At 54.4% G+C, this 14,401-nt stretch overlaps 1 protein-coding gene across 1 annotated transcript in view; it reads right to left on the bottom strand.

The window, feature by feature from the left end:
• The window catches only part of KSR2 (kinase suppressor of ras 2), a 77,069-nt gene that overhangs the window by 48,804 nt on the left and 13,864 nt on the right, over positions 1–14,401 (bottom strand). The window contains exon 4 of the mRNA XM_050980724.1: positions 12,316–12,814. Coding sequence (XP_050836681.1) covers positions 12,316–12,814 — 499 coding nt within the window. The remainder of the gene's footprint in view (positions 1–12,315; positions 12,815–14,401) is intronic.

Raw genomic sequence — 14,401 nt, 5'->3', positions numbered from 1 at the left:
CAAGGGCACCTTCCCTGCCAGACTTGGGGATGTCCCGAAATCTGGACATCCCCACTGGTTTTTTGCCTCTCTCTACGGTTGTTCCACCCTCTTCCCTGCTCCAGGAGGCTCCAAAGCTGGGTATTCCCGGGATTCTACCCCTCCCTGCAGGTCCCCAGCAGCACATCGGGGTCAGCCCCTCCTCCACGCAGCCCTTGGCTTCTCAAACCTTTCCCAAAATCTCAGCACATGGTGAGCACGCCCAGCATCCCCCTCTCCCTCACTTCTCACCACCCCCTAACCCTCTGCAGACCCGAATTCCTCATTTTCCCTCCTTTTTCCTGTGCATGCCTCGGTCGGGAGAGCCCAAACCAACCCCCGAGGCAGAGCTCGCGGAGCATCGGGGTTAATTCCTGCCTCGGGATGCTCGGGAAAATCAGTGCCGGGAGAGATTCCTTCTCAGATAGGCGAATGCCAACCATCGGGGCCGTAATTACACGCAGTTTGCTAAATATATGATGATGGATGAAAAAAAATAAAAAATTTAAAAAAAAAATTAAAAAAAAAAAAAAACCCAAGCCGAGCGAGTTTGAAGCGTTTAATGCAAATCCCTGGAGGTGTCAATCCCGCCTGAATGGCTCATCCCCGCCTGCTCGGTGGGATCAGTCAAACGCTTATCAGCGGCTTGGGGGGGGAAAAAGCCGAGGGTTTCAACAGGCGCTGAAAAACAGGAGCAGACAGCGGGACAAAGGGCCCGTCACCGCTTCCAGGAGAGGGCAGGGACTGACAGCCGGGCGGGAGGGTGGGCATGCTGCTTCTGGGATTCCCACAGAAAGGAGCCCGGGGAAGGTTTGCCCTGCTGGGGTGTCCCGGGGTGGTGTGGTGGCTGGAAGAGCAGGATGTGCTGGGAGAAGCTGGAATGTGAGGATGGGCACCGTGGGATCCGTGTGTTACAGGGGGTAAAAATCCAGTGTTCACAGGGCTGTGGTGCTCCTGGGATGGGGCTCATCCCAAAAAACATCCCAAAGGGGACACCCCAATCAGCCCTGGCAGGGCTCATCTCCATTCCCAACTCTTAAATAACCCGGAAATTGAGTCAATATTCCCAGGGCTGTGATACTTCTGGAGTATGGCTGATCCCAAAAAGCATCCCAAAGAGGACAACCCAATCAGCCCCTGGCAGGGCTCATCTCCATTCCCAACTCTTAAAAAACCTGGAAATTGAGTCAATGTTCACGCAGCTGTGAACACGCAGCTGTGGTGCTCCTGGGATACGGCTGATCCCAAAAAACATCCCAAAGGGAACAACCCAATCAGCCCCTGGCAGGGCTCATCTCCATTCCCAACTCTTAAAAAACCTGGAAATTGAGTCAATGTTCACGCAGCTGTGGTGCTCCTGGGATATGGCTGATCCCAAAAAACATCCCAAAGGGAACACCCCAACCATTCCTCAGCTCTGGCAGCACCCACCCTCCATTCCCAACTCTTAAGAAACCTGGAAATCGAGTCAATGTTCACTGTGATGCAGTAATGCTCCTGGAATACGGCTCATCCCAAAAAACATCCCAAAGGGGACATCCCAACCATTCCCCAGCCCCTGGCAGGGCTCATCTCCATTCCCAACTCTTAAAAAACCTGGAAATTGAGTCAATATTCACACAGCTGTGAGGCTCCTGGGATAGGGCTCATCCCAAAAAGCTTCCCAAAGGGAACACCCCAATCAGCCCTGGCAGGTCTCATTTCCATTCCCAACTCTTAAGAAACCTGGAAATCGAGTCAATGTTCACTGTGATGCTGTGCTGCTCCTGGAATATGGCTGATCCCAAAAAACATCCCAAAGGGGACACCCCAACCATTCCCCAGCCCCTGGCAGGGCTCATCTCCATTCCCAACTCTTAAAAATCCCAGAAATCGAGTGAGCAGCAGCCCGCTCTGCAGGCAGTTGTTGTCGCTCCCATTCTTATTGCCATTTAAAAGAATTAGCACGGGTTTAATTTAAACCTGAAGCACCGGGCAGGAGCTGCCCCTGCAGCCGGAGCCAGGTGATGTTTTATTCACCACTTTGCTCCTCGTCAGCACACACCAATTTCCACACAAGCGTCGCTCTTAAAGGAAGGGAAATAGAGTGGGAGAAAGAAAAAATGAAAATAAAAATCCTCTCCTGGGTATTTCAGCTGCAAAGGATTAAAGATCACTGCAGCCTGGCCGGGAGCGCGTGGCCGGGATTCAGCCCCCAAGATTTATGGCTTTTGGAGTGCTTTAATTGCACAATATTCCCGATTAAATCAGAGCAAGGAGCAGGTGAAGTGCTACCCCGCGCCTCCTCCACCAGCAGCATCCTCTGGAATGGGAAAAAAAGGAAGAAAACATCAGATTCAAAACATTCAGATTCACTCTGGCGTTCTTTGGAATGGCCAAAAAAGGGGGGAAAAGCCTCAGATTCACTCTGGCATTCTTTGGAATGGTGAAAAAAGGGGAGGAAAACACTCAGATTCAAAACACTCAAATTCACTCTGGCATTCTTTGGAATGGTAAAAAAAGGGAGAAAAGATTCAGATTCACTCTGGCATTCTTTGGAATGGCAAAAAAAAAGGGGAAAAGCTTCAGATTCACTCTGGCATTCTTTGGAATGGCAAAAAAAAAAGGGGAAAAGCTTCAGATTCACTCTGGCATTCTTTGGAATGGTAAAAAAAGGGGGAAAGCCTCAGATTCACTCTGGCATTCTTTGGAATGGCAAAAAAAGGGAAGAAAACACTCAGATTCACTCTGGCATTCTTTGGAATGGTAAAAAAAAGGGAGAAAATATTCAGATTCAATCTGGCACTTCTTTGGAATGGTAAAAAAGGGAAGAAAAGCCTCAGATTCACTCTGGCATTCTTTGGAATGGTAAAAAAAGGGGGAAAAGCCTCAGATTCAATCTGGCATTCTTTGGAATGGCAAAAAAAGGGAAGAAAACACTCAGATTCAGTCTGGCATTGTTTCAGGCAAGAAGGATTAGGTGGGAAGGGAGCTTGAAGATCGTTTTATCCCAACCTTGCCATGGGCAGGGACACCTCCCACTGTCTCAGGGATCCAGGGGCAGCCACAGCTTCAGTCTGTGCTCCCAGGGAACAATTCCTAATTCCCAGTTTCCCATCCATCCCTGCCCTCTGGCAGTGGAAGCCATTCCCTGTGTCCTGTCCCTCCTTGCCTTTACCAAAGCCCCTCTCCAGAATTTCTGCCACTTCTCCCTTCCTGTTCCCATACTGGCACACAGATGGCAAAATCTGACCATTTTCTCTAAGGATTCCCAAATAAACCATTAAAAAACCCACCCTGGCTAAGGAGTCTGAGCATTCCCAAGCAGCCTTGGGGAGCTGGGATCAAAACCAGCCCAGCTGGAGCCAGCTCAGCCAGGAAAGGAGGCACCAGGTCACCTTTGGCACTGGGATAAACACACAACTCTGTGCCCAGTGCCATCCCACATCCCAAATCCCAAATCCCTCAGGATGGCACCAGCTTCTCAAGGATTTTCAGCACTCAAGGCAGAGGATTTTTTTAACCTGCCCGAAAAGCTGAAATTCCTTCGTTGTCCACCCAAACCTGAACAAGATCCACGCAACGTTCACACTCCTGAACAAGCTGGGGTTGAGATAAAGAAATAAACACAGAATATCCTGCAGGTGTTCCATTAATCCTCCTCATTCCCGTAAAGAGGCAACAATCCCTCCCTCCCCTGGCCAGAGGAAAAGCAGCTCCTTCATATCAAAGCCTCAGCAGTTAAATATTTATCCAAGTGCCTGTCCCCACTTCCCTGGATGCCTGAATTTCCAGGCTCGACTCTGACTGATCTATTATTCTCTTTTCCAAGCACAAAGTGGAACTTTTTTATTACAGCTGCAAATTATAAAGCTGGGAAATTCTTTGAAGGGAGTTTGAGCCAAACAGGTTTCCCCCCCCCCACCCCGCCTTCCTCCTCAGGGCTGCAGGAGCAGCACTGGGAGCAGACAGGGGCAGGAAGGAGCTGCAAGAGGTAATTGCCAGGATCCTGGAGCTGGAGCTGTTTCTCATTAAGCCCCTTCTGTTTTCTTGGTTGCCACCGTTACGTTTCTTGGAGGGCCACCCAAGGGCACTAAGGGTGAGCTGGGGCCAGCCAGGGCTGCTGGGGCTGAGTCTCCTTCAGATGGAGAAGCTTCCACAGGGATTCAGCCCCTGAAAGGGGCACCCTGAGGGGGTTTCCCCATCCCCAGACAACACAACCTCAGCCAGGTGGGGCAGATCCGCCCCAGACTGGGCAATCCTGGAAGGGTTTGGGATGGAAGGGACATTAACCACCATCTTATCCCATCCCTGTCATGGCAGGGACACTTCCCACTGTCCCAGGGACACCTCCCACCATCCCGGGCTGCTCCCAGCCCCCATGCCCAGCCTGGCCTTGGGCACTGCCAGGGATCCAGGGGCAGCCACAGCTGCTCTGGGCACCCTGTGCCAGGGCCTGCCACCCTCCCAGGGAACAATTCCTAATTCCCAATCTCCCATCCAGCCCTGCCCTCTGGCAGTGGGAGCCATTCCCTGTGTCCTGTCCCTCCATCCCTTGTCCCCAGTCCCTCTCCAGCTCTCCTGGAGCCCCTTCAGGCCCTGCAAGGGGCTCTGAGCTCTCCCTGGAGCCTTCTCCTCTCCAGGTGAGCACCCCCAGCTCTCCCAGCCTGGCTCTGGAGCAGAGGGGCTCCAGCCCTTGGAGCATCCTAGTGGCCTCCTCTGGACTCTGATGAGCACTCCCTGCTTTTGGTTTTCATCCCGTTATTGCCAAGGAATCCCCTGGAGCACTTGGCCAGCCCAGCACCTGCTTGGGCCACCACAGCGGGTCAGGGCTTGGATGGCAGGAGGGTCAGGAGAATCTCCCACCAACCTCCTGAACCTCAAAGAAGGGAACAGCGGAGCTGCTCCCTGACTGGAAGGCAGAGCTGGGAAGAGCTCAGGCTCTGTCAAGACCAGCAGTGGCCATTCCCCTGCTGGCCAGCACTGCCCACAGCCCCTGCCCTCTCCATGCCCTCCCTCCCAGCCAGCAACGCCGTGCCGCCTCTCCGGGGATGTTAATCCTTATCTAAATTCATCCTCACGCCCGTCTGGCTCTGGAAGGAGCCTCAACTCCTCATTAAAGGACACGGTGAGAAGTTTCTCCTCTGAGCACGGCAAAGCTCCAGCGGCTCTGGATGGAATAGCAGGGCCGTAATTAACATTAATGACACTCCTAAGGAGCGCCGCAGCCCGGAGCAGCGGGATCGTTCCAGCACGGAGCCAGGTTGGTACGGGGGCCACTCATCACTGTCACCTCACGGTGTGCAAACCATCCTTTGAGGGAGCTGGACACATTCCAGGGGCTGTGCACAGCTCCACAGCCCGGCAGCAGCAGGGAGATTAATCAGGGGGATGATTTGGAAGCACAGGGAGAGATGCTGCTCGTTTTGCTCTCCAAATTCCCACACTGCCACGCTCTGCCCCTCGCTGGAGTTCCAGGCTGGGCTCTGCTTTCAGGATAAATAACAGAGATCATAGGATCCTTGGAAATCATGGAGTCCATCCATGTCCCCAAGTGCCACATGCACATAGGTTTTAAACCTCACTGAGAATGGGGCTCCAGCACTGCCCTGGGCAGCTGTGCCAGGGCCTGACCACCCTTTCCAGGAGGAATTTCCCCAGATTCCACCCTGAGCCTGCCCTGGCCCAGCCTGAGGCCGTTCCCTCTCCTCCTGTCCCTGTTCCCTGGGAGCAGAGCCTGACCCCCCCGGCTGTCCCCTCCTGGCAGGAGTTGTGCAGAGCCACAAGGTCCCCCCTGAGCCTCCTTTTCTCCAGGCTGAGCCCCTTCCCAGCTCCCTCAGCCTCTCCTGGGGCTCCAGCCCCTTCCCAGCTCTGTTCCCTGCCCTGGACATGCTCCAGCCCCTCCAGGTCCTTCTTGTCATGAGGGACCCAAAAGTGACCCCAGGTGACTCACAGGGGACAGGCCCTGCCCTGCTCCTGCAGCCACCCCAGGGCTGGCACAGCCCAGGTGCCAGTGCCCACCTTGGCAAGATGCTCCATATGGATTATTTCCACACGTTGGGCACGTCCTGCTGCATCCACCTGCTCTGCAAACATCAATCTCCTGCTCATGCCCGGTGCCAGGAGCCCACCTGCCTTTCCAAAGCTGGGCAATGTCACAGGAGCTGCCTGGATGCTCTCCTGAATCCTGCCCATGCAGAACATCCAATCATTGATCCACCAGGTGGATGGGAATTGCTACAAGGGGAAACGTCATTATTATCAAGGTTGAGGAGCAGCAGAATTAATTACCCAGCAGGGCCTATTCTAGACCAGCTTAAATGATTAAATCTGAGGCACAGTCTAAACAGGGGCTGCTTGATGAGGTGGGGATGGTGGAGAAGACCTCTGCTCCCGGGTTTTTGGAGGTCTGGGATTCAGTTTGTCACCTCTGTGCCCTCTGCTCCCGGGTTTTTGGAGGTTTGGGATTCAGTTTGTCACCTCTCTGCCATGATGGCCTGTTTGGGCAGTAGACTTGGCCAAGTGCCACAGGAAATATCCCGTTGTCAGGAATTTGTAATGTGGGATGGAGAAAAACAGCCTCAGGACAGAAATTGTCTAAAGTTAAAGCTGGAAATAATTCAAGGAAAAAGGGAAAGAAGAAGCTGGGGATGTGCTCCATCACCGGGTCACATCTGACCTTCACATCTGACTTCACCCAGCCAGGAAATCCTCATCCCAGCCTGGAAAAATCCCACCAAAAATCCACCTTGGCACCAATGGGGCAAAAGGGGAGGAAATGAACCCTCAGAAGGCTTTGAACCAACAGGTTTTTCCACCAGGAAAACACCCACACCCAGAATGTTCCTGCAGCCACGCAGGATAAGGAGAATCCATGGAAAATGTAGCCAAAATCCATCTGCCTTGAGCTGGAGGAGCCTCGTCCCAGCCCAAACCTGACCTAGGTTGCAGTGTCCCATCCTGCCCAGCAGCTGCTGGAGCTCAGCACGTCCCCAGGGTTGTGCTCCCATCCGCCCTCTCCAGCTGCTTCCCAGAGCACGTTCCTTGGAGTTCATGGATCTGCCACAGCAGCGTGGCAAAAGGAGCCACAGCTGGAAGCTGAGGAGGGTTTGGGCTCAGCCCCCCTTCACAGGGGTCAGGGATGAAGGGGGGTCAGGGGATGGGTCTGAGGAGGGGTCCGAGGATGAAGGATGGGCCAAAGGACTGGCCTGAAAGACAAAGGATGGGTCTGAGGGGTCTAAGGATGGGTCAGAGGAGGAAGGATGGGTTAAGGAGGGGTCCAAAGATGAAGAGTGGGTCAAAGGACCGGCCTGGAGGACAAAGGATGAGTCTAAGGATGGGCCCAAAGATGAAGGATGGGCTAAAAGATGAAGGGTGGGTCTAATGAGGGGTCCAAGGATGAAGGATGGGTCAAAGGACAAGCCTGAAAGACACAGGATGGGTCTGAGGAGGGGTCAGAGGGAGAAGGATGGGTCTGAGGAGGGGTCAGAGGGAGAAGGATGGGTCTGAGGAAGGGTCAGAGGGAGAAGGATGGGTCTGAGGAGGGGTCCAAAGATGAAGGATGGGTCTAAGGATGAGTCAAAGGACATAGAAGGAAGGATGGATCAAAGGCCGGGTCTAATGAGGGGTCCAGGGATGAAGGACAGGCCCAAGGACAGGCCTAAAGATGATTTTCACCCCAAATACAGGTGAAAGGATGGAGGATCTGTCTAAAGATGGGCCAAAGGACAAAGGATGGGTCTAACGTGGGGTCCCAGGATGAAGGGTGGGTTCAAGGACAGGTCTAAAGATGAAGGACGGGTCTAAGGATGGGTCTAAGGGTGAAGGGTGGGTCTAAGGACAAAGGGAAAGTCTAAGTATGGGCTAGGGATGAAGGACTGGGTCTAATGAGGGATCCCAGGATGAGTCCAAGAACAGGTCTAAAGATAAAGGATAGGTCTAAGGATGGGTCTAAGGATGATGGATATGCCTAAGTACAAAGAAAAGATCTAAGTACAGGTCAAAGGATAAAGGATGGGCCAAAGGACAAAGGCCAGGTCTAATGAAGGGTCCAGAGAGGCAGGATGGGTTCAAAGGCAGGTCTAAAGATGAAGGATGGGTCTAAAGATGGGTCCAAGGATGAAGGATGGGTTCAAGGGGAGGCCTAAAGATGAAAGGTAGGGTCTAGGATGATGGTCCAAGGATGATGGGTGGGCCTAGGCAGAGGTCAAAGGATAAAGGCTGGGCCAAAGGACAAAGAACTGGCCAAAGGCCAGGTCTAAAGAGGGGTCTAAGGGTGAAGGATGGGTTGAAGGAGAGGCCTAAAGATGAAGGACAGGTCTAAAGATAGGTCCAAGGATGATGAGTGGGCCTAGGTAGAGGTCAAAGGATAAAGGATAGGCCAAAGGCCAGGTCTAAAGAGGGGTCTAAGGATGAAGGATGGGTTCAAGGGGAGGCCTAAAGATGAGAGATAAGGTCTAAGGATGGGTCCAGGGATGATGGGTGGGCCTAGGCAGAGGTCAGAGGACAAAAGATGGGCCAAAGGATGGGTCTAAGGGTAAAGTCCACCCAGTCCTTCCAAGGGTTAACAAGCCCTTAACGAGCTGGACTTCTGTCCCCCACTAATGGATTTTTGAGTCCTCCCATTCCAAGTTTGTTCCTTCCCTGGCTCCTGGCTGATGGATAATCATTAACTACCCATGAGAGACTCCAATGGCCCGTGGAATTCATGAGGTATTAAATGGGCATTATTTTATCAGCCGCTCTCAATGTTTTGTTTCCGTTTGAGGACCATTCCTGAGATGTTTATGGGCTGTGGATTTATGGAAGTCGGGGGATCTTTTCAGGAGTAATGTTCCGTACCTCGGAGTTACGGTCGACAGCTGGAGACTCCATGCGGGAATATTGGAGGCTGGGAGCTCCAAAAAAAAAAAAAATCAGACTTAACCCCTGCCTCAGAAGGTCTTGGCACACAGAAATGATGGATTAAACACTGGGAATAAGACCCAAAACACAACATTCAAAGGAGTTTATGAGCTGTCATCGGGAATCAAGCAGTACAAGGTGGCCTTGCTCGGGAGGGGACCCGGTCGCTGCTGCTGCTGTCATAAATAAATGCTGCTGGTTTGTTTTCTGTCTGTGCCAAGGTGGAAAAATCCGGGGGGAGCAGCCTCAGAAAACCCCGAGGGCTCCACTCCATCAATCCCAACCCACAGCTCGTGGGGAGAGAGATTTCTCCTTCTGCCAAAGTTGCCCCTGGCTCCCCAGAGCCCGTTTCACCCCACCCTGAGCTGGGGAGGAGATAAAGGGGCTTTGGATGAGGGGCAGGACACAGGGAATGGCTCTCACTGCCAGAGGGCAGGGATGGATGGGAGATTGGGAATTAGGAATTGTTCCCTGTGAGGGTGGGCAGGCCCTGGCACAGGGTGCCCAGAGCAGCTGTGGCTGCCCCTGGATCCCTGGCAGTGCCCAAGGCCAGGTTGGACACTGGGGCTTGGAGCAGCCTGGGACAGTGGGAGGTGTCCCTGCCCATGGCAGGGGTGGGATAAGATGGTCCTTAATGTCCCTTCCATCCCAAACCATTCCATAAATCAGCCTGAGGGACACCAACCTCCCTCCTGGGAGGGTCTCAGAAGGGTCCTTGCAGAGACCAGGCAGGATGGAGTTAAATCTCCACCCCAAATCACTCCAGGAGATGCCACCCAGCACTTGGCATCCCCAGGAGTGTCCTCAAACCCTCGGCTCTCCATGTCCAGCCCCTCCTTCCATGCTGGAACAGGACAGAGGGAACAAAAAGCCCCAATCCAAAGCAGCCCATGGGCCCAGGGGCACAACTAAAACCAGGAGGGGTTGATCAGGGATGGTTCCAAATGCTCCTCCAGGGATGGGCTCCCTCCTGCAGGAGGCACAGAGGACTTGGACTTCAGGGACACTATAAAAGTGTGGCATTAAAAAAAACCCATCCTCAAATTCCATGGCCATAAAATAACAATTAGCTGAGAAGAGCCGGAAAATATTTCAATTTTAATCCACTTTTTATCTGTGCCAGGCATTTTCCACCTCATCCAGGCTAATAAACAGCTTCCACTCCAGCAGGGCTGTGCTGGAAAAAAAAGAGGGAAAAAAGAAGAAGCTGCCTCTTTAATGCACTAATTACAATCCCGAACCACTAATGGGATTAGCAGGCAGGATTTAGTGGTTGTCTCCTGCAAAATCATTAAGTGCCATTAGAGAAAATGAAGTTCCCTGCTTCTCCAAGAGGTTTGCAGGAATCCGGATCCAACCCGGCGCAGCAGCCCCTGGAGCACAGCGGGGCCTGTCAATATTGGCTCTTCCCTTGATTAATTCCCTAATCAGGAGTTGAGATTGCCCAGCACCACTGGGAAGGGAGCACTGGGGACACTGGGAGAGCAGTCAGGCAAAGGAATCATGGAATGGGTTGGGTGGGAAGGGACCTTAAAGCCCATCCAGTGCCACCCCTGCCATGGGCAGGGACACCTCCCACTGTCCCAGGCTGCTCCAAGCCCCATCCAACCTGGCCTGGGACATTCCAGGGATCCAGCTTCTCTGGGCACCCTGTGCCAGGAAGGTGGAGAGCGATGAAGGCCGAGGGGACATCGCTGTGTGCTTGTGTCACCCCGTGTGACATTTCCATCTGCACACCTTTCCCTGTTCCTTCCCTTTGCAGGGAATTCTGGACACCCCCTCCCCACACTGAGGAATCAGTGGCCAGAAGGTTTCCTGGTGTCCAGCTCCAGGTCAGGGTGACCACGAGTGCTGGAAGGTGTCCCTGCCCTTGGAATGACATGAGCTTTAACTCCTTCCAGCCCAAACCTCCATTCCTGCGATCCCTGCCTGACTCCATCCAGCTTTGCCAGCGCCTCCAGCGCTCCCCTCCCGGTGCTGCCCGGCAACCTCAGCTCAGGATCATCAGGGAATACCCAGTGACCGACCCAGGGATCAGACAGGGCAAGCTCTGCCCTCGGTGAGACCCTCTCCAGCTGGGGGCAGAGCGTGGATTGGGGCTGGAATGCCGAGAAAAGCGGGAGGAGGGAGAGGCGGCTCCGCGGAAGGCGGGGATGCTCCCTGGGGACACGGGGCTGCTCCCGGGGACTGCACAAAGCCAACACTTCTCCAGTGCCTAAGCACGAGGGCGAGGGTGGCCTTCCAGGACGCATTCCCAGCTGAAATGGCTTTGTTCCCAAAAGCTAAAAGCCTTTGGAGACCAAAAATTCCCAGCTTGGGGAAGAGGAGGGTGGGTGATCACACTCACCTCGCACAATGACGGCTGCCACAGCCCGGGGGACAAGTGACACCGCCATGCTGAGGCCACCAGACACATCTGCCACCCCCCAAACCCACGCTGGTTCCCTCTGCCCAACAAGGAGAGCTCCAGGTCAGGCACTGGGAGCCCCTCAGGGGATTTAACCCTCTCGTGTCCCGGCTGGAGCTGCCCAAACACCGCAGATAGCCCCGAGGGTCTGTGCTGTGCCAGGGCATCCATGCTCCCTCCAGAGCCCTCAGGGGACTCTTCCCAGGATTCTGGCAGGGCCTTTTTATCCTCAAGAACCCCGAATTTGGGGGCGAAAAGCGCAGTTTGTCCTGGGATGCTGCTCTGGACCAGCTCCATCCCGAAACACCCTCAGGGAGAGGCGGTGATGTCCCAAAGTGGCCACAAGTCCCCTCTGCCACCCCATGCCATGGCTGGAGGAAGGTTTTCCGAGCAGGGCCACCGAAAGGGGAGGAAAGGGATGGGGAGGGAATGGAGGGAATGTGGGGAGGGATGCCAGGGAAGCCTTTCCCTGCACAGCAGCAGCCTCTGCCGGCAGCGGAGCCGCAGAGCAGGAGCCGCGGGATGCGGCAGGGCCTGGATGGGAAAGGTCTCGGGAGGTCTCCAGAACGCAAACTCTCCTCTCCATGAGGATTTATAAATCCATATATCCGCTTTCCAGCAGAAGGTGATTATTCCCATCTCTCTCCGGAGTGCACTTACTCCCCCACGCAGTCTCACGGCCATTCCTGTGCTGGAAAACCCAGCCCTCCTGTGCCAGCCAGCAATCCTGGAGCCCCTGGGTGATCCTAATCCACCCCAAAATGAGATCCAGGAGGAGCAGAACCCATCCCACAACATCCCTGCTCCCCACCCACCCCAAAACGGGATCCTGGGGGAGCAGATCCGACACCATCCCACAACATCCCCACTGCAAGGAGCTGCAAATCGGAATTCCCACACGAAACCTCCAAACAAGACGCGTTATTTAGGGATAAATGTCCTTTTCCCACGGCGCCGGGACGAGGTTTACCCCTCCCGACACGCCCCAGCACCCGGGGCACACTTACTTGGGGGTGTGCGCCTCATCCACGCGGTGGCCCAGCTGGAACTCGTGGGATTTGCTCCGGTGCAGCGCCGTGAAGCCCGGGATGAGGTGGATCAGCTTCCGCGACGAGGGCGGGGGCGTTCCCGGGGGCTTCAGTTTGTTCCTGCGGCGCACGGGGGGTGTCCCCGGCGGGGTCATGGTGGTGACGATGTTGGGGGTGCGCGGGGGGGTGTGCGCGGCGTGCCGCTGCCGGGGGGACGGCGGCAGGGAGCGGTGGCCGGACTCCAGGGGTGGGCACAGCCCCGGGTGGCCCTCCACGGTCAGGCGGTCCACGTGCGTGTACATGGGGCCGTGGGACGAGCCGGAGTGGCAGTGGTGCTGCCCGCACTTGGGCTGGACTTTGGGGCTCGGGTGCGTCCTGCCCCAAGGTCCCGGCTCCGGGGGGCAGCCGGGGCTGTTCTCCTTGCCCGGCTCCGTGCTCGGCCACTGGATGGTCCAGTCCTGCTTGGAGAGGCTCCCACCTGGAGAGGGCACAGAGACACGGCCATGCGGTGCGGCAGAGGGATGGGATTCCCCGACCAGCCCCGGAGGGGTTAAAGATCCCATCCCTGGCGTGGATGGGGCTGGGAGCAGCCTGCCTGAGTGGAAGGTGTCCTTGCCCATGGAATGGGATGATCCTAAAGGTTCCTTCTAACCCAGCTGTTCCATGATTGATTCGATGCTGGCACTGAATCCCAGCAAGAAGCTTCTCTGTGTTACAGAATCTTGGAATGGTTTGGGTGGGAAAGGACCTTAAGGATCATCTCATCCCACCCCTGCCATGGGCAGGGACACCTCCCACTGTCCCAGGCTGCTCCCAGCCCCAGTGTCCAACCTGGCCTTGGGCACTGCCAGGGATCCAGGGGCAGCCACAGCTGCTCTGGGCACCCTGTGCCAGGGCCTGCCCACCCTCCCAGGGAACAATTCCTAATTCCCAATATCCCATCCATCCCTGCCCTCTGGCAGTGGAAGCCATTCCCTGTGTCCTGCCCCTCCAGCCCTTGTCCCCAGTCCCTCTCCAGCTCTCCTGGAGCCCCTTCAGACCCTGCAAGGGGCTCTGAGCTCTCCCTGGAGCCTTCTCCTCTCCAGGTGAGCACCCCCAGCTCTCCCAGCCTGGCTCCAGAGCAGAGGGATGGGTGGCCAGAAGAGCACAGAGATTCCCACAGGATCATCCATGGCAGGGACAGCTCCCACTGTCCCAGGCTGCTCCAAGCCCCATCCAGCCTGGCCTTGGGCACTGCCAGGGATCCAGGGGCATCCCCAGCTGCTCTGGAGATCCCACTGTGGTGCCTCACCACTCCAGGAGAGGGATTTCCAAGGGTGGAGGTGTCCCCATATGCCCCCACCATCACCAGCTCCTGCTGCCATCCCAGATGGTGGCACTGGGATGGGACACCCCAGGCTGAAGCTCCATCTCAGTCCCATAATGAGAGGGCTGTAATTAACAGAGGCTCCTCTCCACTCCTAATTATCCATCACCACCAGAAGCCAAGCAGCATCTTTGGAGCATCCCAGGGATGACCCAGGTGGAATTTGGTCCTTGATCCCAGCTCAAGGCCCCTTGACTGAGGCCTTCTGATTGCCCCCAAAAGAATAAACCCAAATCTCCTCATTTCCCAAAGCTCCTCCTTCCCCTCCCTGGCTGGGTTGGGAATTGGATCCTCTCCCCTCACTCCAGGCTTTTCATGGGAATGTTCCAGTTCAAGCTCCAGAGGAAAAGGAGAGGCTTGGGAAATGAAAGGTTTGGGTTGAAAAAAAGCTTCAAGTCAAGGAGTGGAGGATGGGGCATGAGGAATTTGCTGGAGTCATTTTCTTGGAGCAGAACATCAAAATAAATGATTAAAAAGACCAAAATAATTGTAAAATATGAAAAAATTAACAGGAAAAAAATCCCCAATAATTGTAAACTATTTTTAAAATAACTATAAACAATTCCTAAATAATTGTAAAATATAAAAAATGTATCAACAGAAGAATAAAAATTAAAATAATATTAAAATTCATAACAATTAAAATGAATTCATTAGAATGAATTTAAAAATAAAGTAAACAAAATAACACTAATTAAA

This window comes from Serinus canaria, chromosome 15 (genome assembly GCF_022539315.1).
Source record: "Serinus canaria isolate serCan28SL12 chromosome 15, serCan2020, whole genome shotgun sequence".
NCBI lineage: Eukaryota > Metazoa > Chordata > Aves > Passeriformes > Fringillidae > Serinus > Serinus canaria.
Note: the sequence above shows the minus strand (reverse complement) of the source record. Positions and strands in the feature narration are given on the sequence as shown.